This window comes from Bubalus kerabau, chromosome 12, assembly GCF_029407905.1.
Source record: "Bubalus kerabau isolate K-KA32 ecotype Philippines breed swamp buffalo chromosome 12, PCC_UOA_SB_1v2, whole genome shotgun sequence".
In the NCBI taxonomy this organism is placed as follows: domain Eukaryota; kingdom Metazoa; phylum Chordata; class Mammalia; order Artiodactyla; family Bovidae; genus Bubalus; species Bubalus kerabau.
Genome location: NC_073635.1, coordinates 30678065 through 30700847, shown reverse-complemented (window position 1 = coordinate 30700847; position 22783 = coordinate 30678065). Strand labels below are relative to the sequence as shown.

The following is a 22783-nucleotide window of genomic DNA, read 5'->3' as shown; positions in this document are numbered from 1 at the left end:
TTGTGATTTTGATTTGCATTTCTCTGATAATTAATGATGTTGAGTATCTTTTCGTATGCTTCTTTGGCCAACTTGTATATCTCATTGGGAGAACTGCCTACTGGTCTTTTGCTCCCCACCTTTGAAATTTTCATTTAGTTATTTTGTTGTTTTTGGTTGCACCGTTGTCTTCGTTGCTGCATGCAGGCTTTTTCTAGTTACAGCGAGTGGGGGCTACTCTCTAGTTGTGGTGCGCAGGCTTCTCATTGTGGTGGCTTCTCTGGATGCTAAGCACAGGCTCTAGGTGTTCAGGCTTCAGGAGTTGCAGCTCACGGGCTCTAGAACTTGGGCTCAGTAGTAGTGGCCACAGGCTTAGTTGCTCCACTGCATGTGGAATCTTCCCGGACTAGGGATCAAGCCCATGACCCCTGCACTGGGCAGGTGGATTCTTACCCACTTCACCATCAGGGAAGTCCTGCCCCCTTTTTAATTGCATTCAGTTCAGTCGCTCAGTCGTGTCCAACTCTGTGACCCCATGAACCGCAGCATGCCAGGCCTCCCTGTCCATCACCAACTCCCAGAGTGTACCCCAACTCATGTTCATTGAGTCGGTTTTGCCATCTAACCATTTCATCCTCTGTCGTCCCCTTCTCCTCCTGCCCTCAATCTTTCCCAACATCAGGGTCTTTTCAAATAAGTCAGCTCTTCACATCAGGTGGCCAAAATATTGGAGTTTCAGCTTCAACATCAGTCCTTCCAATGAACACCCAGGACTGATTTCCTTTAGGATGGACTAGTTGGATCTCCTTACAGTCCAAGGGACTCTCAAGAGTCTTCTCCAACACCACAGTTCAAAAGCATCAATTCTTCAGCACTCAGCTTTCTTTATAGTCCAACTCTCACATCCATACATGACCACTGGAAAAACCATAGCCTTGACTAGATGGACCTTTGTTGACAAAGTAATGTCACTGCTTTATTGTTTTTGTTGAGTTGTATGAGTTCCCTAAAAATTCTGGATATTAGCCCTTTCTCAGATATATGATTCTCCCATTCTGTAGGTTGTTATTATTTTAACTGATCTTTGTGTTTAAAATATTTCATAATAATATTTAATATTTACATGTATTTATTTATTTGGCTGCACCAGGTCTTAATTGTGGAACACAGGATCCTCAGGATCTTTAGTTATAGCATGCAAAATCTTAGTCGTGGCATGTGGGAGCTAGTTACCTGACCAGGGATTGAACTTGCTCCCCCTGCATTGGGAGTATAGAGTCTTAACCACTGAACCACCAGGGAGGTCCCCCATCTTAACCAGTTTTAAATGTACAGGTTAGTAGAGTTGTATGAGACACACACATCCAACACCTATATATATAGAAGAAATCCTGAAACTCCATACTGAGGTGGTAACAGAGGTAATAACAGAGGTAATCAAGGGGTGTGATAGGTGCTTGTTGATTTGTTTATTTATTGATTGTATCTACTTTCCAGTTTTACTGTAATAAACATGCACAATTTCATTATCAGAAAAGTAAATGCAAACATTAGTTTTAATTTAAAAAGCTGAGTCCACGTCTCTCCTCCCAAGGCCACACCCTTCCTGCTGTCCAGGGGTGCCCTCCCTGGCACCACCTCACTATGTAGGAGGATGTAGTCCACACCACAGCTGCCGGCCTCAGCCTGTGGGGCCTCTCCGGGCAGCCTGTGACCCTCTGCTCTGGGGTTTTCCTGCACACGCTCACTCCCAAGAGGACCGGACGGCCACCTTGCCTTGGACATGGGTGGTGACTCCCGGAGTGTGGCTGGTTTCACAAGGCATGTAGGATATTAGTTCCCCAACTAGGGATTGAACCCATGCCCCCTGAATTCAGAGCATGGAGTCTTAACCGCTGGGCCACCAGGGAAGTCTTACCATGAGGACCTTTATACGTCCTGTTAGGTGTCAGCAGGTAGTAACCCAAAGTCTTTAACCAGATTACAGCATCCCTCCAATGCTGTCTAAGCACACTCCTTTCCTATGATCGTCTCCACATAGTATTTTATCACCTTTATTGATTTGTCTTAATATAATACACGGGCTTCCCAGCTGGCCTAGTGGTAAAGAATCCACCTGACATTGCAGGAGATGCGGGTTTGATCCCTGGGTCAGGAAGATCCCCTGGAGAAGGAAATGGCAACCCACCCCAGTATCCTTGCCTGGAGAATTCCATGGACAAAGGAACCTGGCAGGCTACAGTCTGTGGGGTCGCAAAGAGTCAGACATGACTTAGCGACTAAACAAAAACAGCCATGCAATACACATATAAGAATATCTTCTCTTTCTAAACGTTTACATTTCTTTAATTGCTGTGGAGCCTGCGAATTGTGTACTGTGATGATTTACTCTGCCAATAAACATGCAACCCTACCGTGAGCATGTTTTATTTGTGTAATAGATCAAAATAAAAAATAAACACAGAATCCGCTGACTATGAATAGGTACCAGGATGAGAGAGGTGGATGAAATACAGTCCCAGGCTTGAGCAGCTTGCAGTTTGGCTGGGAGACTGGACGGGCACTTTAGAAGGATTAAAGTAATAAACGTGTTTATGAAATGCTGAGTAAGTGCCCCAGAGCACAGAAGCTGAAGGTGCTTCATGCAGGAAGAGCTCAAGACTAACACAGGTGATAGGAATGTCATTATTGTTCAGTCCTTCAGTCCGACTCTTTGCGACCCTGTGGACTGTAGTCCTCCAGGCTTCCCTGTTCTTTACTATTTCCTGGAGTTTACTCAAACTCATGTCCTTTGAGTTGATTCCATCTACCCATCTCATGCTCTGTCGCCCGTTCTCCTCCTGCCCTCAATCTTTCCCAGCATCAGGGTCTTTTCCAATGAGTCAGCTCTTCTCATCAAGTGGCGGAGGTATTGGAGCTTCAGCTTCAGCATTAGTCCTTCTAGTGATTATTCAGAGTTGATTTCCTTTAGGATTGACTGGTTTGATCTCCTTGCTGTCCAACAGACTCTCAAGAGTCTTCTCCACCACCACAATTTGAAATCATCAATTCTTTGGTACTCAGCCTTCTTTAGGATCCAATTCTCACATCTGTACAGGACTACTGGAAAAACCATAGCTTGTATGGACCTTTGTTGGCAGAGTTATGTCTCTTCTTTTTAATACTCTGCCTAGGTTTGTCAGGGTTGTGGTTTAGTCGCTAAGTTGTATCCAACTCTTGCAATCCCATGAATTCCTTTTGCCAGGCTCCTTTGTCCATAGGATTTCCCAGGCAAGAATATTGGAGCCAGTAGCCATTTCTTTCTCCAGGGGATCTTCCCAACCCAGGGATCGAACCCGCATCTCCTGCATTGCAGATGGTTTCTTTACCACTGAGCTAGGTGACACTAGGGGTGAAGAATCTGCCTGCTAAAGCAGGTTTGTCATAGGTATCATCTATTCAGTGATATGAATAGATAAAGTTATTGCATGCATTTAACATTCACTCCTTGTGTGGTGGGGTGTATCTCTGGGGAAGGGGGATGGGAGATGGGAGATGGGGGCTCTGAAGCGCAGTGGTTCCTCAGACTGGTTTTCAGGAAGGCTGAGGAAGAGGGGGTGGTCGTGGGGAGGAGGGCAGTGGGAGTGAAGGTGAACATCGTCATCTCAGGCCACCTCCTCTCCTCTGTGAGCCCTTCCAGTGTGAGGGTTCAGTCTGCATTCTTTCAGGATCCATTCCAGGACAAAGAAGGCAGGAAGAAAGCTCTGATCAAAAAGATCCAAAGGGAGATGTACTTTACATGCATAGCATTGTTTCCACTGTCTTCCCAGATGGAGTGTCTCCTAAAAAAGCCCATTTCTCTGACAACGATTCTAAAAGGGAGCAAGCGGGCTCTGCAGCAGACGGCTGCATCTCTCTGCATCCGCTGAGCAGACCCTGTTCCAGGTGCCTCCTGGCTTCCGTCTCACAACGAGCGTGGCTCATGTCTCAGCCAGGAGTGTTTTTTTTTTTTTTTAAAGAAAGGAGGCTCTTTCCTCCACCCTAGTCTGCCGGCCTTTCAGAGACTCTAAATTCGCTTTTGCAAGTCACGCTGGGGTTAATGGTTCTTGCTTGCCACCACTGAGAAATCCGAGGTCTGTCTGGCAAATGCTGAGCAGACAGTTTGAAAGGACCACTTCCTGTCTTGCGCGCGCGTGTGTGTGTGTGTGTGTGTGTGTGTGTGTGTATGCGTCTGCTGGAGAGGGACGAGGGAAACCTCAGAAAAGCCAGCCCCAAAGTAGCAGCTGTATGCACCGTCCTGTCTGGCTACTTCCCCAGTGAAGCCCAAGCAGGGAAAGAAAAGCCAGTGTTTTGAGACAGAATGAGCAAAGGAGGGGGGCATTGAAAAGAGCAGAGACCCCAGGAAGGGAGCGAGAGGGGAGGGAAGGGAAGGTAGGAAAGGAGGGGGCAGGGTGGGGAGGAGTGGAGAGGAGGACAAGCAGATGGGGAGAAGGGCTCCAGAGACTGGGAGACAGCCCATCTTATTGGAAGAGAAGGGCGTCCTGGAGGAGAGAGGGCAGGAAACAGAACCTAGCCTGGCACGTGGGAGCCAGCAAGGGCCACCTTTCTCATTTTACCGATGAGGAAACTGAGGCCTGGGGAGGGGAAGCGGTTTGTGCAAGGGCAGGTCCTGGAAAGACTCATCTCTCTTCTCTCTCTCTCTCTCTGTACTTCCTCACCTCCCCTTCTGTCTTGAGTCAGTTCTGATGGACAGGCTGGTTGGAAGCCCTACACAGATGGGCCTGGGGCAGCCATATAGCCCAGGAGGGTTCCAGGTGAGGTTCGAGTCTCGATTCCAGGTCAGGGAAGGGAGATCTTTAAGCTCTCTGCCCTGCTTCTGGTCGTCGCCCTCTGAGCTGTAGGGGGATGTCTGGGCTGGCTGCTGTACCTCCAGATGAAGATCCTGGAGAACGTGAAGCTGAGCGTGAGCTGGGGTGTGTGCAGAGCTTGGGGCCCCTGCAGTTGTGCAAGTGGGTGCTGAAACTCTCCATCAACCCTCTGAGACGATCCGCACATCTGTTCTCTAACTTTTCTGTTTAGCATCCTCACAGGGACCCTCAGAGCTAAGAAATGCAAGCCCCTGCTGTTTTGCTCGGTTTCTGTCTTCCCCATGAGTTTCACTTCAGTCGCTCAGTTGTGTCCGACTCTTTGTGACCCCATAGACCGCAGCACGCCAGGCCTGCTCCAGGACCACCCTGTCTATTTGCGGAGTTCATCTCGGTGCCCCGTTACACCTGCACACCAGTATTTTTATCTCTACCTTTCTATTACCTTAGCTGGCTCAGCCTGGATTTTGGTTATGCGGACCTCTGTCTGCTTCCTTCTCTGGCCTGGCCGTTCTCCAAGGCTGGGAAGTGTCCGTCTCATTCACACCCATACGTTGCCCACCTATGTCAGGGCACAGATATTGGATGCTTGGGAATTTGAAAACAGCTGTCAACACAGAAGCGTTTGCCATGAGCTCTCCAAGAGTCCCGAAGGGTGAGTGTTGGCAATGGAAGGTTATTCTAAGAACGGGTGTGGCAGGAATGACAAATATAGCCGGTGGACAGCAAGTGGGAGGACAGAAAGGGGAAGGAAGCGGAGACACAAGCCCACAGGGCAGCGGCCTCCACACTCACCCGTTCCCCGCCCCAAGCTCGCCTACTGTGGATGTGCAAACCCCAGCCTCCGACTGTCCTGCCTTTTGTCTGTCATTCTAATGCTGGGTCCTTGAAGAAGATCTTTTGCTTAAGTTCCACCAATACTCTGACTTCGGATGTTTGGTAGTAAGAGGTCACGACCCTTGCATGCCGTCCTACTAAGATGAAAATAAATACATCAATGGGAACAATTTTTCTTTCTTGAAAGTTCTTTCGTAGAATTAAAAATTCCCTTGATTGTTCTGGCTTTAACGTCATCTTTGACTCTTAGGGATAAGGTTTGCCATTTGATGCAAAATAACCATGACACAGGGCTTCCCGGGTAGCCCAGTGGTAAGGAATTCGCCTGTCAATGCAGGAGACACAGGAGACATGGGTTTGATCCCTTGGTCGGGAAGATCCCCTGGAGAAGGAAATAGCAACCCACTCCAGTGGACCGAGGAGCCTGGCAGGCTTCAGTCCATGGGGCCTCAAAGAGTCAGACACGCCTGAGCGACTGAGCATGCCACCATGATGCATGCGAGTGTGTACCTATCTCGTTACCTAGCCACGCACATGGGTATTGAGTTTTGACGTCTTCTCCTGCCCTGTGTTTCTGCCTTCACATCCTTTACATATGCTGGTGTTTGGCAACCGCAGCCCGGATCTGGTTTCCCAGGAATTTTCTGGGAGGAGTGAACTGGCTCTTGGCTCTGGGATGGGGCCCTGGGCCAGCTCAGGGGAAGGCTGCTGTTGTAACCTCTGGACCAGCCCTGCCTGGGGCAAGAATCGCCTCTACCTGCTCTTCCCTTTGTTCGAGCCCCCTCTAGAAACGTGAGGATTTTCTTGGATGTTTCCTAAACACCGTTCCTCATTTGTTGAAATGTGCCCCAAGGAAATTTTTCTGAAAGTGGAAACAGTCCATAAGCTCTTCTTCCTACAGAAAATGTGTGGCCACCCTCTCTTCCACCATCAGACGTGCAGGTGTGTCGAGTTCTCCTAAAGATGGCCTAGGACCCTAGACACACAGTTCTCTGCGACCCCCTGGATGCTGGCTGGAAGCCTCCCAGCCACCGCACCCCCATCCTTTTCTCATCATCCCTTCCTCCTCTCCTGACTGGCCAGCCATTCCTGTTCTCCAGTGTCCTGCTGCAGAGGAGAGCTTCCCTCTTGTGCTGGGCTCATCTTCCCTGCAGACAGACAGAGGCTTCTGCGTGTCCAGAGTCCTCTCACAGAAAAATGCACCTCCACTGAGACACAGTCTGGTCCCACCTCCTGGTGACATGGAGGGCACCACTTCCCTGTACAAGGCTTCCCGCTGGGCCCTGGGTTCTCAAGACGTTGCACCTTTCCCTCCAAATCATTGTTGTGAAGACTGGACAGGGCTCAATGGTGAGCTCCCTTCCCGGTTCCCTGCCTTGGGCCGCCCCAGTGACCCTGGAGGGGTATGAGACCCAAGTCATGAATCTCTGGTCTCACAACCCATCACCATGCTGTAGAGTGGGTGGACATTAATTCCAAGGATGCTGTTGACTATTTCAGGGACTTGAACTTGACTTTTTCTGTGAAGGTGATTTCTGCAAGGAGGGGAACAGAGAGGATCAAGTTCCCCCAAATTAATCTTTATGCTCAATTATTGGAAATCCATCCATCCTGCATCGCTTCAGTCATGACTCTTGGTGACCCTATGGACCCATAGTCCTCCAGGCTCCTCTGTTCATGGGATTTTCCAGGCAGGAATACTGGAGTGTTTTGCCATTTCCTTCTCCAGGGTATCTTCCCAACCCAGGGGTCGAACCTTCATCTCTTAGGTCTCCTGCACAGGCAGGCAGGTTCTTTACCACTACCTCCACAGGATGCCCCTCAGTTACTGGAAGGGAACGTGTTAAAGAAAAAACGTTGGCTGGATGTTTTACTGAACTGTTGTATGTTGGAGCCTATATACAGAGGTGAACGGGCCACGTTGCCAAAAATTCATTTCCCTTTAACTCACCCTATGACTCTTGGAAAGCCCCTTGTTCACACATCTTGGGGAAGGACAGCGTGATGCTCTCGTCTGTGCAAAGAGAAGGGTGTTGGGGGTGTTTCTGGGGGCAGAAGTCAGAAAGTTCTGGGGATAATTTTGATGGTTTTTCAAGCTAGTAGACAGTGATCTTACCTTTTCATGGGAATCAGGACATAGTCTAAACAATTCTGGCATCTATGATGGGACCATGGAAAGAAAGGGAGAAAGAAATTGAACCTGTGTTGAACCACTGGTATGTCCACGCGTCTCCAAGTCCCTCTCTCTGTCGGCTGCAGAGCCTGAAATGAGGGTTTCCTCCTGCCCCTCCTCCACACTGCTCTCTCCACGTGGCTGATGAGGCCGTTGTCAGGACCCATCTGATAACATATGTAAAGTGCTTAGAGCAGCGCCTGGCACATGATAAGGGCTCAGAAATATTAACTCTTCTTATTACTAATAATGTGACATATATTTCTTCAGTAGGGTAGTGGGTCCATGGTGTTCATTTTATTAAGCTTCAAACCGTGCATATATCTTACGAATCCTTTTTATGTGTATCATATATTTTGCATACATTAAAACACACACATTAAAAATAAATGAGCATTTATGAGGTTTGCTTTAGCATTCATGTGTCCCAGGGTTCCAGGGCAGCTATGAAGGAAAATATTCCACCTGATTACTAACCCATGTGCCAAACAGCAGGACTGCCCAGGTGTTCTTATTCAGGAATCAAAAGAAATATGGCAACAATAAGAATAGTCCTGATTCCCTGGGAATTAATTTGAGCATGTTTTTGTTTTTTCCTTTTTTTTTTTTTTTTGCTTAAAAGATCGGTAGGTTCTAGATTCCTTGGAGCCACTAGCATTGAATCACTGGTGTGCCCATCCTCTCCAGGCCAGCCAGCATGGTCCAGAGCAGGGACATCCAGCCCTGGGCAGTCCAAGGGGAGGACTGGCCTGCTTGCTTTCCCAGAGAGAGCACACTGATGGACTTTTTACCGAGAGAGCTTCAATGTACCTTTGATCCTATTTCCTTTCCTGGTTCTCAATTCCCTGCATAGGAAGAGGCATGGGTATTTAGTTCTGTGGATCAGGGAATGATCCAGATCTTGCTGGATGAAAAAGACACAGCCTTTTCTCTCTGATGAAGTTTGTGGAGGTTACTGTGCTCTCAGCAGCTCCTACAGCCAAAGCCAGAGCCCTGCCCTGCACACACTGGCAGAAGACCGTCTCTTGAATCGTTGCTGAAATCTGCCCCTGCGGTGCCCTGGCTGTGTTGGAGTCATCGCGCACACTCTTGTTTCCTCCCCTGGATTACAAGAGTCCTAACAGGAGAAACTCCCTTGTTTTTCTTTGAATCCCCGCAGTGACTTCCTCAGCGTTTTTTGAGTGCATAAATGGGTGAGTAGGTGAAGGAATGAGTGAATGAACAAATAGGAACCATCACACACACACAAAAAAAGGCTGAGAATTAAGTGAAAGGACTGGGGCATAAAATCTTTATAAAATCTTATTCTAAAATGCTTTCAGGAACATTCTAAGGCACTGAGTTGACAGAATAGAGATTTTTCAATGTGGGGCCACCTGTCTGATCATTTGTGAGAATCTATCAATGTTTCACTCGACTGGAAACTCTGAGGAAACAAGAACCATGTCTGTCCCCAAGAGCTGGCACCTAGTAGGCACATAGTACAAAGCCAAATGAAATAGTCTCTTCCCAACCAGTAACCCTGGCAGGAAGAAAGACACATTCAATCCAATGCCACACAGTTTTGTATAGAGCATCTTCTTCAGATATTTTGCCAAGGATAGGTGAAAATGTGAGTGTCATGGATTCTCCCTGTAGGAGTTTTCCATCTTTTGGCGGTAGATACATTTGTACCCAACTATAATACAAGGTGGAGCTTCCCAGGTGGCACTAGTGGTAAAGAAAATCTGCCTGCCGATGCAGGAGTTGTAAGACATGTGGGTTTGGTCCCCAGATCGGGGAGATCCTCTGGAGGAGGGCATGGCAACCCACTCCAGTATTCTTGCCTGGAGAATCCCATGGACAGAGGAGCCTGGAGGGCTACAGCCCACGGGATCGCAAAGAGTTGGACACGCTTGAAGCAACTCAACATCCAAGCACATGTAATACAAGGCAGAGCATGATAAGCCCTGTAACAGAAGTAACAGTGTCCTTGAACCAGGAGTTTATCAAAGCTGGTGCGCTCTGGGTGCCTTTATGGAACAGTGAGTTCTGGTGGGACCGGAATGATTTTGGCAGCCAGGAGTGGAGGAGGGTTGTTTGGAGTGGCTATACCATGCAGGGTGCACAGGACAGAGGCTGAGGGTCAAGATGGGAGACCATGGTAGCCGGCCTCCAAGGTGGTTCCCAGTGATCCTCGGCTACAGCCATTCATGCTCTTACTTAAACAGTCCCCCCAACACTGTGTGAGGGTTGGTCTGTGTCACCAGTTAAATATAGCAGAAGTGATAGTACGTGGCCTCTCGGACTAGGTAGGTCATAGAAGATGTTGCCACTTCCCATCCTGGAAGATCCCCTGGAGAAGGGACAGGCCACCCACTCCTGTATTCTTGCCTAGAGAATCCCATGGACAGAGGAGCCTGGGGAGCTACAGTGCGATGGCAAAAGAGTTGGATATGACTGAGCGAGTAACACAGTCTAGCCAAGTGACGGGTTCTCTGAGCTTAATTTCCTCCTTTGTAAAAAGGGCGATAACAATAGGGTTTTGTCCGTGTTGAATGAGGCATTGGATGCAAAGCACTTGGTGAGGCATCTGGTGCATTTGCGTATGTTAGCTGTTATTATGAGGAATGTTCTATGACCACATAGCTGTCCACGTGGCACTGGCCAGAATGAAGGTGGTAAAGGCCCCCTTGTGCACTAGGGGCAGGGAACATCTCCTGAGCCGAAGGCCTCCCTGTCAGCACACACAGAGGAAAAGGCAGCAGAACCTCCAGGGCCTGTTGGCAGAATGGGGAGACAGGATCACGCTAATGGAGTGAGAAGTGGTCCGGGCGCCCCACACTGGGGGCCCCTCCTGATGTGAGCCTCCGTAGAAGCTGCCCTCATGATGAGAAGGGCCCATCGATTAAGATGTGTTTAGAGCCCAGAACATTTGAAAAGCTCCCCATCGACCTTCCTTCTGTCAGATGTTAGCATCCCTTTCTGCTCTTGGGCTTCTTTTCAGGAACTAGGGTTCAGGCAAGTGGCCCTTTGATTTCGAGGGCGATCCCTTCCTGACCATCAAATCCAGCATTTTTATCCAGTGATAAGGGAAAAAAAAAAAAAAAACTTTGTTCACAAACAGGAATGTCTGCATCAAAGGGCCTGAGCATCACTGTGAGGCTGAGTTGGGGGCAACATCTGCCAACTCATGACATCGAGCCCTCTTCCCCCAGCCCCCTGCCCCATCAGAGCCGAGCTGCTTCCAGGGTCGGAGTCACTGGGTATGTGGCATTGGGGTGATGGGAGCTACCAGACTGGGGCAAGCAATTGGCGGGGGCCAGGGGAGCCCCAGATGGAGACACTCTCCTTGGTCAGTTTCACAGGGCCTGGGCTCATTTTCACGTTTCCCAACCATGAGCAGACCTGTGAGGCTACAGTAGGGGCTTGAGGTCATACCAGGAGGTGGGGGAGTCAGGGTGGCCCTGGCTTCCCAGTGCAGCTTCCAGACCTCCTGTGAAATCCCTGGGTTTTGAGGTCGTGACAGTCCCCTCCTCCGATGTTCCTGGCTGTCCCCCGACCTTCCAACTCTTCTTCCCCTAAGTTCACTGCTCATGTGGCCATGGGCTTCACAGTCTTCTCCTCCCCCAAGCTTCTGCCCTCTTCCTGAGTGACAGCAGCATGTTTTGGACGCCCTCAGCCTGGGCAGCTTTATTTCTGTGCTCTGGTTGCTTCTTGATTTTTTTTTTCTTCTTTATTCTCCCTTGCCATCAAGTTGCCCCTTCTTACTGTTGCCATGGTACCTGCTTCCAGCTGTTCCTCCTCCCGGTCAGTGCAGGAACCCGATGGGCTTGGAGTCACGTTGTCCTGGATCCGAGGCCCATCTCTGCTCTTGACTGCTTGCGTGATGGTAGGAAAGTGATTGAAACTGTGCAAGCCTCCGTTCCCTCCTCTGTGACATGGTTACATATCTTTATACGATAAAGAAGGGTCCCTTAGAGTTCTTTTGTAAGGATTAAGAGTTATAATGGATATAAAGTGCTTGGGACGGTATCTGGCACCCATAGAAAACATCCAATAAATGTTAGCAATGACAGTTATTACTGTCATGATTCTCTAGGCTCCAGCAAACCTAAGGCTAAGGTTTCAGCTTTACCTTGTGCTTGTGTGACCTCTCTTACCCTGTGTTCTCAGCTCTAAAATGGGACAATAATGCCTCTTCATAGGGTTCTTATCAAAATTAAACAATGTGTTGCTATTGCTTCTCTTAGCTGCTTTTGTTCCCAAAGCCTCACGCTCCTTCCTCCTTGTCTGCTCCCTGTAGGTGTGGACTTCAGAGAAAGAAGCGTGTTACAATCCTGCATACAATGACCAGGCTCTTCAGGGCATTTCAAAGAGTCAGATGGCGTTTAGTGAGTATTCTCTGTCAAACCTGCTCGAATGGTTCAGGGTTGTTCACTGTGGGGTTAATGGGCAAGTTCCAGGCGAGTGAGAAGTGACTGTTCGGGATGTTTTGTTCATGAACTCCTGTCAGTTCTAACTTGAGAATGTGATTCAAGAACAATAGCGCTGTGGTTCAGATGCTTCGATTTTTCTCAAGGATGCTTTTAAAATATGTGCTTGTACTTGGAAAATGTGATTGGCATTTTTTTCTAACTTTATATTACAGATTTTTTTTCTAACTTTATAATATGACAGAAAATCAGATGCTAAGCATTATTGAAGCCTTGGCCACCTAAGAAGATTTCTAAGTGGTTCTCAACACCCCTCATCTACAATGTAAATTGTAATATCTCTCAGGATATGTGAGAACATCTGTTTTTCTTCTAATGCAGTAAACATATAAGGGTCCCTTGGGATATCTTTTAAATAGACTTAATGCAACATTCAGGAATGATAAGCAAAATATAATCACAGTCGTAGGGAAATGTGAACATTTTATATCAATAATGTTGGAACCTTATGTTTAATGCAGTGTTAAAAGTTGACAATTAAACGTGTAGGAGTCAGGAAATTCAATTAAAATGATCACAGTAATATGAATTTAGCCACATTCTGTATTAGTTATGAAATCCATTTAACACCACAAACAGCAATGTTTTCAGCTAGTTTATGCGAAAGAAAAACAGGAACAAAAACACCTTACTGCTGTACTCTGTTAATGTGGTCAGGCTAGGTTTTGCCAGAAGAAGAATCTTAGCTTTTGAATCTTTGAATGCCCAGTCATTTAATTTGAGTTCTATATACTTGCGTGGTGCATAATTTCTGTCAATAAAGAGAGAACAACAGACAAAGGAGTTTTTCTGTCTTCTGTCTGCTGCTCCCTAATGGAAGGGGGAGTCTGCAGCCTGAGGGCCCCCTCCGGGGAGCAGAAGCATCATTCTGACTTCTCTCCCCACTTCTCTGTGGGCACTGATGTGCTTTGGTTGTGGGGGGTGTATTTCGGTGTGAATGCGGTACCTCTAATTTAGAGCTGGGAATCCCCTGTGGCTGTGTATCTGAGGGGAAATGAAGCTTGTAATTCAGTTCTCCAGCCATCACACTAGGCTCCTGGACTCTGTTTAGTCTACTCCATACGCCCTCCTTCTGCTAGCTGGGCACACCTCCCCCCACTCCTCCTTTTATCAGGACACCATAGGAGATGAGCATCCATTTTTAGTACATGTACATCTGCATCGAGTCTAATTTTTGCTACATCTCAGTAGTACTGTCAGGTGGATCATTTGGGAGCTGTGATGCTTATCAAAATTCACTCAAAAATAGCCAAAGTCAGCCAAGCACTGGGGCCTTCAGCTATGCACCCAAATGACCCCTGATGAGGGACCATAAAAATGATGATAGTGAAAGGGTCTCGAGAGGAACTTTTCAAGGAGTTGAGTCAACCGCTCGTCCAGATCCAGAGTATAGTCAGAAATCTGAGAATCACACTTGTTCTCTCTTCCCTACCCCACATCCCTCACTAAACCTTATCAGTTCAGTTCAGTTGCTCAGTTGTGTCCGACTTTTTGCGACCCCATGAATCCCAGCACGCCAGGCCTCCCTGTCCATCACCAACTCCCGGAGTTCACCCAGACTCACGTCCATCGAGTCAGTGATGCCATCCAGCCATATCTCATCCTCTGTCTTCCCCTTCTCCTCCTGCCCCCAATCCCTCCCAGCATCAGAGTCTTTTCCAGTGAGTCAACTCTTCACATGAGGTGCCCAAAGTACTGCAGTTTCAGCTTTAGCATCATTCCTTCCAAAGAAATCCCAGGGCTGATCTCCTTCAGAATGGACTGGTTGGATCTCCTTGCAGTCCAAGGGACTCTCAAGAGTCTTCTCCAACACCACAGTTCAAAAGCATCAATTCTTCGGCGCTCAGCCTTCTTCACAGTCCAACTCTCACATCCATACATGACCACAGGAAAAACCATAGCCTTGACTAGATGAACCTTTGTTGGCAAAGTAACGTCTCTGCTTTTGAATATGCTATCTAGGTTGGTCATAACTTTCCTTCCAAGGAGTAAGTGTCTTTTAATTTCACGGCTGCAGTCACCATCTGCAGTGATTTTGGAGCCCAAAAAAATAAAGTCTGACACTGTTTCCACTGTTTCCCCATCTATTTCCCATGAAGTGGTGGGACAGGATGCCATGATCTTCGTTTTCTGAATGTTGAGCTTTAAGCCAACTTTTTCACTCTCCACTTTCACCTTCATCAAGAGGCTTTTGAGTTCCTCTTCACTTTCTGCCATAAGGGTGGTGTCATCTGCATATCTGAGGTGATTGATATTTCTCCCGGCAGTCTTGATTCCAGTTTGTGTTTCTTCCAGTCCAGCATTTCTCATGATGTACTCTGCATATAAGTTAAATAAACAGGGTGACAATATACAGCCTTGATGAACTCCTTTTCCTATTTGGAACCAGTCTGTTGTTCCATGTCCAGTTCTAACTGTTGCTTCCTGACCTGCATACAGGTTTCTCAAGAGGCAGATCAGGTGGTCTGGTATTCCAATCTCTTTCAGAATTTTCCACGGTTTATTGTGATCCACACAGTCAAAGGCTTTGGCATAGTCAATAAAGCAGAAATAGATGTTTTTCTGGAACTCTCTTGCTTTTTCCATGATCCAGCAGGTGTTGGCAATTTGATCTCTGGTTCCTCTGCCTTTTCTAAAACCAGCTTGAACATCAGGAAGTTCACGGTTCACATATTGCTGAAGCCTGGCTTGGAGAATTTTGAGCATTACTTGACTAGCGTGTGAGATGAGTGCAATTGTGTGGTAGTTTGAGCATTCTTTGGCATTGCTTTTCTTTGGGATTGGAATGAAAAGTGACCTTTTCCAGTCCTGTGGCCACTGCTGAGTTTTCCAAATTTGCTGGCATATTGAGTGCAGCACTTTCACAGCATCATCTTTCAGGTTTTGAAATAGCTCAACTGGAATTCCATCACCTCCACTAGCTTTGTTCGTAGTGATGCTTTCTAAGGGCCACTTGACTTGACATTCCAGGATGTCTGGCTCTAGGTGAGTGATCACACCATTGTGATTATCTGGGTCGTGAAGATCTTTTTTGTACAGTTCTTCTGTGTATTCTTGACATCTCTTCTTTTTTTTTTTTTTTTTAAATTTTATTTTATTTTTAAACTTTACATAACTGTATTAGATTTGCCAAATATCAAAATGAATCCGCCACAGGTACACATGTGCTCCCCATCCCGAACCCCCCCCCTCCTCCCTCCCCATTCCATCCCTCTGGGTCGTCCCAGTGCACATTGACATCTCTTCTTAATATCTTCTGCTTCTGTTAGGTCCATACCATTTCTGTCCTTTATTGTGCCCATCTTTGCATGAAATGTTCCCTTGGTATCTCTAATTTTCTTGAAGAGATCTCTAGCCTTTCCCATTCTGTTGTTTTCCTCTATTTCTTTGCATTGATCGCTGAAGGCTTTCTTCTCTTCTTTCTATTCTTTGGAACTCTGCATTCAGATGCTTATATCTTTCCTTTGCTCCTTTGCTTTTCGCTTCTCTTCTTTTCACAGCTATTTGTAAGGCCTCCCCAGACAGCCATTTTGCTTTTTTGCATTTCTTTTCCACGGGGATGGTCTTGATCCCTGTCTCCTGTACAATGTCACGAACCTCATTCCATAGTTCATCAGACACTCTATCTATCAGATCTAGGCCCTTAAATCTATTTCTCACTTCCACTGTATAATCATAAGGGATTTGATTTAGGTCATACCTGAATGGTCTAGTGGTTTCCCCTACTTTCTTCAATTTCAGTCTGAATTTGGTAATAAGGAGTTCATGATCTGAGCCACAGTCAGCTCCCGGTCTTGTTTTTGCTGACTGTATAGAGCTTCTCCATCTTTGGCTGCAAAGAATATAATCAATCTGATTTTGGTGTTGACCATCTGGTGATGTCCATGTGTAGAGTCTTCTCCTGTGTTGTTGGAAGAGGGTGTTTGTTATGATCATTGCATTTTCTTGGCAAAACTCTATTAGCCTTTGCCCTGCTTCATTCTCTACTCCAAGGCCAAATTTGCCTGTTACTCTAGGTGTTTCTTAACTTCCTACTTTTGCATTCCAGTCCCCTATAATGAAAAGGATATCTTACAGATACTGTTTAATAGCAGTAGCAGTGTTAGTCACTCAGTCGTGTCTGACTCTTTGCAACCCCACAAACTGTAGCCCATCAGATTCCTCTCTCCGTGGGATTCTCTGGGCAAGAATACTGGAGTGGATTGTCATTGCTTTCTCCAGAGGATCTTCCTGACCCAGGGATCGAACCCAGGCCTCCTGCATTGCAGGCAGATTATTTACCATCTGATAATTAGCCCTCAAATCCAGCAACTTCTGCGCGATTAATTCCATTGCCACCAAGGAGTCCGCCGGTCTTCATCTTTTCTCCATAGATCTCTGGAATGGACCCCAGCTGCTTTCCCGTGCCGATGCTGGCTCCTCCAACTTGTTCTCTACATTGTGGCCAGTGTGATCATCAGAACTTCAAATCCAGCCATGAGACAATCTTTTTAACATCCCCCAGTGGCTTCTCTTTGCCTCCAGGATCATTTCAAACCTTGTTGAGGGCACCTACATGGCCCTTTGCCGTGTGGTCCCCCAGACCCCTCCCACACCACTTCTCCTTGGTGGTTATGATGTTGAGCATCTCTTCATGCACTTATTGACTATTTGTCTGTCTTCCTCTGTGAAATATCTGTTCAAGTCATTTACTCATTTTAAAAACAAGTTGTTTATATTCTTATCACTGACTGAAATAAGTTCCTTATATATTCTGAATACTCTGAATATACAGTCTGATCCTTCATCAGATTTATATATTACACACATTTTCTCCCTGTCTCTGTGTGGCTTGCCTTTTTATTTTCTTAATGGTCTTTTAAAGTGCATAAGTTTTCAATCTTGATGACATCTAATTTATTGATTATTTTCCCTCTTATCTAGTTCACCATTTTTCTGTTTTATCTAAAAATTCTTTGCCTTCCTCATTCACAAAGACATTCTCCTAAGTTTTCTTCTAGAAGTTTTATAATTTTAGTTTTTATGTTTAGGTTAAAGACTTATTTCTAGTTATATTTTATATGATTTGGGGATGGGGTCAGGGTTCATTTTCCCCACATATGAATATCCAGTTGTGCTAGTACCCTTTGTTGAAAAGACTTTTCTTTCCTCATTGAATTTGTTTGTCAAAAATCAGCTTAGCATATGTGAGCATCACAATTTTCAGTGCTGTTAGGACTGAATATTTCCAAGTCAGGTCATACTGTTTCTGATCTCCTTTCCCTGGAGAGTTTATAAGGCAGATTAAGCTGATACTTGGGTGACAGAACCTATGTCTAACATCTGTTTTTGCGCACAGAGCACAGCATGATATCTTCTGCTCTCATGGGCTGTTGTTGTTCAGTCGTTCAGTCGTGTCCGACTCTTTGCAACCCTATGGACTGCAGCACGCCAGGCTTCCCTGTCCTTCACCATCTCCCAGAGATGCTCAAACTCATGTCCATTGAGTCAGTGAAGCCATCCATCCATCTCACCCTCTGTTGCCCTCTTCTTCTCCTGCCTTCAATCTTTCCGAGCATCAGGGTTTTTTTCCAATGAGTCACCTTTTTGCATTAGGTGGCTGAAGTATCAGAGCCTCAGCTTCAGTATCAGTCCTTCCAATGAATATTCAGGGTTGATTTCCTTTAGGATTGACTGGTTTGATCTCCTTCCTGTCCAAGGGACTGTCAAGAGTCTTCACCAGCACCACAGCTCAAAAGCATTAATTCTTTGGTGCTCAGCCTTCTATATGGTCCAGTTTTCACTTCTGTACATGACTACTGGGAAAACCATAGCTTTGACTATACAGACCTTTGTCGGAAATGTGATGTCTCTGCTTTTTAATACGCTGTCTAGGTTTGTCATAGCTTTTCTTCCAAGGAGCAAGCGTCTTTAATTTCATGGCTGCAGGCATGAGTTACTTGCTTAATTTTAATTTTTAACTTCTGCTTCTACTTGTTTCCTTGCACTGATATTATCATCCTGTAACTTGGGCTTCTAGAGAACTGAGGTCATATCTGTCCATGTGATTTTGATTTGTGAGCCATCTCGCCGATTGCCCTGAGCACATGTGGACTTTCATCAGGAGCACTGGGGTTGCAGCCCACGCACTACCCCTCAGTTTCCTCACCCTTAAGTGGCATGAGGGTTCCTCTCTGTCCAGCTCAGTTCAGTGTGGAGCCACAGGCTGTTCACGTAAAGAAAGGCCGTCAGGTTGTGGCCGGGGAAGGAGACGTGACGCTTTGACCAGGCTGGCTGGTTCTCTTGGCGACTATCACCATGTGACATCTGTAACAGGCTGTGGCCTGGTCTTTGCTCCTATCACTTATTGTTCAGATCAATATTGGTCTGAATATCCTTTAGATTAACTGAAGTTAAAAGAAAGTGCTTGACTTAGAGAATAGGCTTATGGTTGCTTGGGGAAAGGATGGGGCACAGAGATAGCTAGGGAGTTTGGGATGAGCATGAACACGTTGGTATATTTTAAATGGATGACCAAGAAGGACCTACTGTAGAGCGCTGGAAACTCTGCTCAATGTTATGTGGCAGCCTGGATGAGGGGGTCAGGGGAGAATGGATACATGTAAACACAGGGCTGAGTCCCTTTGCCTTTCATCTCAAACTAGCACTTGTTTTGTAATCAACCCAGTACAAAAGTGTTTCTTTCTTTCTTTCTTTTTTTAAGAAGCGCTCTGTAACCACTTCCTGTGTGTGCCTACAGACAGACCTGAGCTATATCTCTGTGCTGGTCTAGGGGCGGCCTGCACCCCGGGAGCATTCTGCACTCTCTCTCTCACACCCAAAATCTATATGCAGGGAAGTCCTCCTCCTAATGGATGCTGAGGGCAACCTTGGCCAGAGAGCAAAAGGAAGAGACGTCATGAACCGGCAACAGGCTGCTCGAGGTGAGATGAAGGATGAGAGAGTGCTCTTGTCTGTAGTGGACCCGTGTTGCCATGGTGACGGAGGCGCTGACGCTAAGTGGATGAGCAGCCGCTCCCGTGGATTTTAATAGCAGCTGGTCAGTGCCAGCACCTTCACTGAATTGCTGCCCCCCTGAGTCACTGCTTGGCCCTGGCTGTCCTGATCTCTGTTGACAAATGGTTGTCCTTCACAGTCAAACTACTAACAGTGCTCTAATTAATGAACATGCTAATTATTCTTCCCTACTCCCAGCACATTTGTCTAACTAACCTGTCACACGAGGATAAGTGCAGCGTCTGCATGAGCGCTGAGGGCACTGAGGACAGGGGTCCAGGGAGCAGAGCGGGTGGGCTTACAGCTGGGGAACGGTGGGTGGTATCTGTTAAATTACCTTTACTGAACGGTCAGATGTCCAGGGAATACACTATTTCCTGCAAAATGTATACGTTTTCCTTTCTTTTCTTTAAAAAACCCATCTCTTTAGGGATTGAGCAGCTGTTGGTCACTTCACTAACCCCTGAAGGGGTTGCCAAATAGGGATGCAGAAGGGCCAGGAGCCCTGAGCTCTGAAGGCTATTCCAGAAGCAGCATTCAGGGTGGTTAGAACCTCAGATGTTGGAGCTAGAGAGGCCTGGATTTGAATCCCAGGTCTGCTCCTTACTTCCTGTGGTTTAACGCCCCTTCACCTCTGTCTCATCTTTTGGGCAATGGGAGGGATAGTTTGTCCCCAGAGGGGTGTTTTGAGGAGAAAATGCACAAGCTAGGTCCCCAGGACATGGCTACACACTGCCTTGGGTCCTGGACTGGGTCTGGTCTGGTTTTGGCTGGGCAAGGGCGGGTTGCTGGCCTGGAGACTGTCCTGTTAGGAATCCGGAATCCAGCTAGAGGCCCCTCCCAGCTCATGCCCCTGGCACCCCTCCCTTTTTGTTCTGTCTCAGCAGCTCTCTATTGAGATGAATGGCATTTCCAGAGGCTTCACCTCTGATAAGTAAGTGCTCCTCTGCAGCTGCAGCCAGAATCCTAATGTGCAGCTGTAATTTAATGGCCATCTCGGCTGACTATTAAAACGCTCTCTTCTCGGGTGAAGACTCACCCCAGTGGCACGTGTGCCCCATCCAGGCAGGGTGACTCCAGGAGCTCAGATGTGGGGGCAGGGGTCCCATCACGGGTCCCTCCTTGCCTTCTCAGCTTTCTAAAGTGGGGCTGGCTGGGCATCCCCCCACCGACCCTGTTTGTGGGGCTCCTGAGGCTTGGGAAACCAGCAGCAGAGGCTGCTCCTTCCTGCATTCCTGGGGTCTGATGAGGTTTGCACAAGAGCCCTGGGCAAACCATGTAGGACTATGTTGATACTATGTCTGTGTGCCTGCAGGTCTTGGCACAAACTTACCCACCACAAACAGGAAGGAGATTAGAATAAGTCTTAAATACAGGAGACTATAGGCTACAGAAACTTCTTTAAAGCTAGGCATTTTAATGTGGGATTATGAGTCCTGAACAGTCTCAACAGGACAGTAGACAAACCCAGCACTCCTCACCCCCCACCGACCCCTGTCTTTCTTTAGGGAACAGTTTCCCTTAACCACAGGAGACTGTGGAAACCCCCAGGTTCTCTCATTTTTCTGCCAGCTGGTTGTCCCAGCAACCCCATGGATTGTAGCCTTCCAGGCTCCTCTGTCCAAGGGATTTCCCAGGCAAGAATACTGGAGTGGGTTCACGAGTCTTTGAGTCAATAAAGGCTTCCCTTTTGGCTCAAGCTAGTTAGAGCTGAGTTTCTGTTGTTTGCAACTAGAAAACTTTTCAAGGGTCTGACCTTCACTTCTGATGCACTGTTACTAAAATAGGAGGAGTCTTAGAAGGGCCAACTTTACGGAGGCAGACCCCTTGTCGGCTGGGACCCAAGTGTTCTCTGAAGTTTACACATCAGATCCTATTGAGGTGAACACATGCCTCTCGCTAGTGCTGAGCCCCTAGACAATCAAATCATGTAATGACTCCACGTGGTGCAAAGTGTTCCAGGTGCTTGATTCCTGGGAGCATTGTGAACTGGCTCAGGGCTGCCCTTGTAATTGGCCTCTGTGCATCCAAGCTCCACACGCCACCTCCAAGGCCCTCTTTCCCTCCAGCCAGCTGCAGCCACTCAAATACAAGGCCTGTGTGATCTCTTCCCTGCACCAGCCTCTCCCACACCGAGATGAAAACCCTACCACCACCAAGTGGAGTGGTCAGCGTTCTCTTTCAAAGTGAGGTTTTGATAAAACACTTCTCTTTATCACTGCCAAATAGATGTTGAGTCTGGGATGAAGATCACAGAATCTTGCATGTTCTGTGTAACTTCTGAGTGGTTGATGTTTACAGGGAGAAACCTCCTGTAAAATAACAGGCACTGCCTACTTCACTCAGTAGGTTCCCTCTTTTACCTTTTCTCTACTCATCATTATGTGAAGAAGATTCCAGGGGAGCATCTCAGTAATGACCTCAGAGAAGCCAGTTGAGGTGTTGAGCAATCCTTCCTGTGTGGAGGTTTTCCTTGGGAGTCACCTGTGACCCTCTTTCTGCTCCTTATTTTTTTTTTAAATAATTTTATTATTTCCTTATTTTATTCTTAGGTGTGCTGGGTCTTCCATGCTGCTCAGGCTTTTCTCTAGTTGCAGCGAGCAGGGGTACTCTCTAGTTGTGGTGTGCAGTCATCTCATTGCAGTGGATTTTCTTGTGGAACACAGATCTAAGGAGTGTGGGCTTCAGTACTTGTGGCTAGTGATCCCTAGACCACAGGCTCAGTGACTGTGGCGCACAGGCTTTGTTGCTCCGTGGCATGTGGAATCGTCCCAGACCAGGGATCGAACCCGTGTCTCCTGCATTGGCAGGAAGATTCTTTATCACTGAGCCACCAGGGAAGGCCCCTTGGTTTAGTTGTCATTCTCTTGTTGCTTGTTTCCCATAGAAACATCATCATTTCTTCATTCGTTCATTCATTCATCCAGGGCTTAGGAGGCTGCTACTCTGGGCTCTGTCATGTGTCAAGTATTTATTTATTTTCCTAGGAATTCAAAGAAAGAAAGAAAGACGATACCCTGGACACAGACCTTTTAGGTGCTCCATGAATAGAAGACAAGTTTCACTTTTTATTCCCTTCCTTCTCTACTCCTGAGCCCTGCTGCTTCTGGCAGGAGAGGCTGAGCCCGGGGCACTTCAGTGGCTAGTTTTTTAAAAAAAAGGAAGCAGAAGAAGGCCTGTAATTGTGCTGGGACCTTCGGAAATTCTAATGATGAAAGGCAGAGTCTGGCTCCCACTTCCCCTTCCTGCACAGTGCGGGCGTGGGGTGCCAGGGAGCTGAGCGGTCCTGCTAGGAACCTGAAACAACCATGGACCAAGAAGCCGTGGGCAATATCGTCCTGCTGGCCATTGTCACCCTCATCAGCGTGGTCCAGAATGGTAAGGGAGGCCCCTCCCTCGGGGTCGGCTTGGTGTCTCGGTGTTTGAGAGTCAGACTTACACACTTCTGTGTTTGTGTGTGTATATGTGTGTACATTTTT

General features: G+C 47.1%; 1 protein-coding gene across 9 annotated transcripts in view; it reads left to right on the top strand.

Moving 5' to 3' along the window:
- ALOX5AP (arachidonate 5-lipoxygenase activating protein) overlaps positions 1-22783 on the top strand; it is a 51207-nt gene that overhangs the window by 5936 nt on the left and 22488 nt on the right. For 3 of the 9 annotated variants that reach the window (XM_055541840.1, XM_055541833.1, XM_055541841.1), the window contains exon 2: positions 12119-12206. The exons of 1 other annotated variant lie outside the window; for it this stretch is intronic. In XM_055541840.1, coding sequence (XP_055397815.1) covers positions 12197-12206 — 10 coding nt within the window. In that variant the 5' untranslated portion in view covers positions 12119-12196. Of the gene's footprint in view, positions 1-8880; positions 9027-12118; positions 12207-19142; positions 19232-22287; positions 22683-22783 lie in introns of those variants that run through there. 5 more of the 9 variants (XM_055541835.1, XM_055541836.1, XM_055541837.1 and 2 more) reach the window with 4 other exon arrangements.